Source organism: Eimeria mitis, genomic scaffold (assembly GCF_000499745.2).
Source record: "Eimeria mitis Houghton genomic scaffold, Emh_scaff9844, whole genome shotgun sequence".
Taxonomy (NCBI): Eukaryota; Apicomplexa; class Conoidasida; order Eucoccidiorida; family Eimeriidae; genus Eimeria; species Eimeria mitis.
Window position 1 is genome coordinate 1 of NW_024016919.1, and position 1387 is coordinate 1387.

The 1387-nt window shown below is 56.5% G+C and overlaps 1 protein-coding gene across 1 annotated transcript; it reads right to left on the reverse strand.

Moving 5' to 3' along the window:
- Positions 1–142: 142 nt before the first annotated feature.
- Positions 143–1243, reverse strand: EMH_0098180 (uncharacterized protein; the record flags this gene model as incomplete). The annotated part of the gene is made up of 1 exon (XM_038021994.1): positions 143–1243. One exon carries the CDS (start codon positions 1241–1243, stop codon positions 143–145), a length of 1101 nt encoding a protein of 366 aa, XP_037879178.1.
- Between the last annotated feature and the right edge of the window lie 144 nt (positions 1244–1387).

Here is a 1387-nt window from a genome sequence, read left to right on the forward strand (position 1 = left end):
TTTCATCCGGGTTCTGTATTATATTTTACAAGACGGTTCCTGAATCTTCGATCAGAGTTTTTTGCTAATTTAGTAATTAAAAAAAAAATGCAGTTTCTTAATTTGTTTCCCATTGCTCTCGCCACTACTTCAATAATTTCTGCTAACTTTTCTCTGGATCATCAGATGGTTCAGTTTTCAACAGGAGGCTGCCACAGAGCTCTTGCTGGTGCCGGATCGGAAGCTGCGCCTCCTCAGCGTCCTGTCTTCGCACGGACTGCTGCAGCTGCTGCAGGTATGCCGGTTGCTGACAACGGAAATCATTTTGCTGGTGCAGGTGTACCGCTGTCGTCTCTAGCATCTGTTCAAAAGATAACGGCTCCGTTTGGCTTATGGTGGGCGGCACAAGACGTTGATGCTCCTCCTGCTCCACGTGCTGCTCGGCTGCCGACGGGAACGGCAACTGCTGCTGGAGCTGCTGCTGCTGCAGCAGCAGTAGCTGCTGCTGCTGCAACTGAAGGGACTGTGTGGAATGCATCCACTGTTTCAGGCACTGTTGCTCGCTACCTAGCGGCAGCATCTGCCGTTGTTGCTGCTGCTGCTGCCGCCGGTGCTCCTTCGCCTGGGCAACGCTGTGTGCACCAGGTACCTCTTTCCTTAGCTGTCTCTGCTGTTGCGGGTCACCAGCGGCAAGCATCGGCCGCTGCTGCCGGGTCTCTTGCAGCCCGCGGCGCTCCTGCTGCTGGCTGGCCTGGGATGAACGCTGCGCCTCGTCGTCGCGAAGTGAACCAGGCAAAAGTTGATGCTCCATTTGATGCTGCAGCTGCAGCTGCTGCTGCCGCTGCAGTTGCTGCTGTTGCAGCTGCTGCTGCAGCGCCTCGCCTGATGCTGCGTGGGTTTGCTGCGACGGCACCTCCCAGCCCCGTTGGTTTAGCCCCGCATGTCCCAAATCCTGGTGCTGCAGAAGCTCCTGGTGTTGTTGCCGCGGAAACTGCTCTTTATCTCGCCGGTGTGGACGCACCTCGGGCTGCTGCATAGTCTGCTGCGTGTGCAGCTGCCTCTGCCGCAATGGAACCCCGCGTTGTTGCAGTACATATTGCTGCTGCAGGGAAGACACGGGCTGCTGCAGCTGGATCTGCTGCTGCTGTCCTGGAATGTGCATGTGCTGCTCCCGCGCATATACACTGGAAAAAGATTTGCTGTCTTGTGGCTCAACGCCGTAGCCGCCCCCGCGTGCGTGCGCTGTGTGACAATTCGCTGACATTCCTTGCCGCTGTAGTTCCTGCTCCAGCTGCTGCTGCTGCAGCGGCTGCTGAAACTGCTGTTGCAGCAGCTGCTGAACCAGATGATGTTGCTCGACCAGCTGCTTATTTTGATCGTTCAAAGACTCCTTTAGCCGATGCGCTTG